This window comes from Natator depressus, chromosome 6, assembly GCF_965152275.1.
Source record: "Natator depressus isolate rNatDep1 chromosome 6, rNatDep2.hap1, whole genome shotgun sequence".
Taxonomy (NCBI): domain Eukaryota; kingdom Metazoa; phylum Chordata; order Testudines; family Cheloniidae; genus Natator; species Natator depressus.
The window spans coordinates 4,004,523-4,006,583 of NC_134239.1; the positions used below are offsets into that span (position 1 = coordinate 4,004,523).

The window sequence follows — 2,061 nt, forward strand, 5'->3', positions numbered from 1 at the left end:
CATAGATCACACATCTTTGTATAAAACTTCCTGAATGCTCCAAACTGGCAGTTTCTGTGGACGAGGAAACACCAACACATCTCTCTTTCTCTCTTCTCAGCAGGTACGTGCTATTATCCTGAATTACAGTCACACACACACATACAGACACCCTGGGGATCAGCAGCTATTGAATTCCAGACCACCAGCATCAAAAGCCTCATCCCGAACTCCTACCCCTTCAGCTAAAGGAGCGACCTCCTTGGTTGGAAAAAATAGGCAATTACCTAGTCACTGAAGTCAGGGCTTCCCATTATGTCTCTGAGTTTTCATAGAAGCTCAAGTAAATGCCAAAAAGCTTAATTAGCACAGTAAACAACTTTACCCGAAACGGACATGCCAAGCCACAGAGCTCCCCTTGCCCAGAGAGGGTGGAAAGATTGACACTCCTTTACTCTCACCCCTTCTTTAGCTAAGGATTGGATTAGTTTGGATTAGTGAACAGGAGTTTTTTGGGGGGGCATGATTAACCTGCGTTTCATTGTATTTGCAGAGCGTGTGCATTTTATCGAACACCTGGAATAACCAGCTGAGAACATCTGGCTCTGTGGACTCAGCCCTTCCCTGAGCGGGTACTGATGTCCATTGAGAAACTGATCTCCATTTATCTTCCCTTACTTCATTACAGAGAAGGGACAGGTTTTCCGCACCATCCACCGGCCCATAGCTCTGCAGCAGCCTGATCTCTGTTCAGAGGAGATGGAAGAGGGAAATCACTCGGAGGTGACTGAATTCATTCTCTCAGGACTGACAGATCGTCCGGAGCTGCAGATCCCCATGTTTGTGGTGTTCCTACTGATTTATGGTATCACCCTGGTGGGGAATGGGGGGATGATCTTCTTAATCACTATTGATCCCCGACTCCATACCCCCATGTACTTTTTCCTCAGGAATTTGTCCTTCTGTGACCTCTGCATTTCCTTGATAATTTCCCCTAAGATGCTGCTGAATTTATTAGCTGAGAGGAAAAGCATTTCTTACACGGCCTGCGCTGTGCAAATGTATCTCTCTATTCTTTTTGGAGATGTTGAGTGCCTCTTGCTGGCTGTGATGGCGTATGACCGTTATGTGGCCATCTGTAACCCGCTGCTCTATACGGTCACCATGTCCAGGCACCTTTGTAAACAGCTGGTGGCTGGGGCGTACGCTGTGGGGATTGTGGATTCAATGATATACACGTGTTGCACATTTCAGCTGTCATTCTGCAGCTCCAACATCGTCAATCATTTCTTCTGTGACGTCCTCCCACTGTTGGCGCTCTCCTGTTCTGACACCCGCGTCAATGAGATTATGACATTTGCTTTCACGAGCTGCATTACAGGGAGCAGCTTTGTGACTGTCCTCCTCTCCTATGTCTATATCGTCTCCACCATCCTGCAGATCCGCTCTGCTGAGGGCCGGCACAAAGCCTTCTCCACCTGCACTTTCCACTTAACTGCTGTGGTCCTGTCTTATGGCACCTTCCTCTTCATGTATTTGCGCCCCACCTCCAGCTATTCCATGGACAGAGACAAAGTGACCTCAGTGTTTTACATACTGGTGATCCCCATGTTGAACCCCCTCATCTACAGCCTGAGGAACACGGAGGTGAAGGACGCCTTGAGGAAAGCAATGAATAAACTCCTAACCAATTCTTGAATCTGTATTTTTCATTATTGTATTGTTATTATGATTAATTTATTTGTATTCCAACAAGGTCTGCAGACCCCAACTGAGATCAGTGGACAAAACATGGGAAGTATCCCAGGGCCAGAGAGAGAATGATTCTATAAGCTGGTGGAAAAGGGGAACCGCCTCGAGGGTGAGATGCTCAACTTCACGTCTCTGTTCCAGTCGTTATTTAATTAGCTATCCACAGTAGAACAACTCTGAAAGGAGAGATTGAGAGCAACCCAGACTGGAACAGCACATCGCTCAAGTGCTGGGATGTTTTTTGGAAATGCAGTGTTGGCAAGAAGGTTAATGGCATTTTGGGCTGCATAAGTATGGGCATTGCCAGCAGATCGAGGGACGTGGTTTGGG

The 2,061-nt window shown here is 47.1% G+C and overlaps 1 protein-coding gene across 1 annotated transcript; it reads left to right on the forward strand.

The window, feature by feature from the left end:
- The first annotated feature begins 738 nt into the window (after positions 1-738).
- On the forward strand, positions 739-1,677 carry LOC141989836 (olfactory receptor 5AR1-like). The gene has a single exon (XM_074956756.1). The coding sequence runs from the start codon at positions 739-741 to the stop codon at positions 1,675-1,677; it is 939 nt and encodes a 312-aa protein (XP_074812857.1).
- The last annotated feature ends 384 nt before the right edge of the window (positions 1,678-2,061 follow it).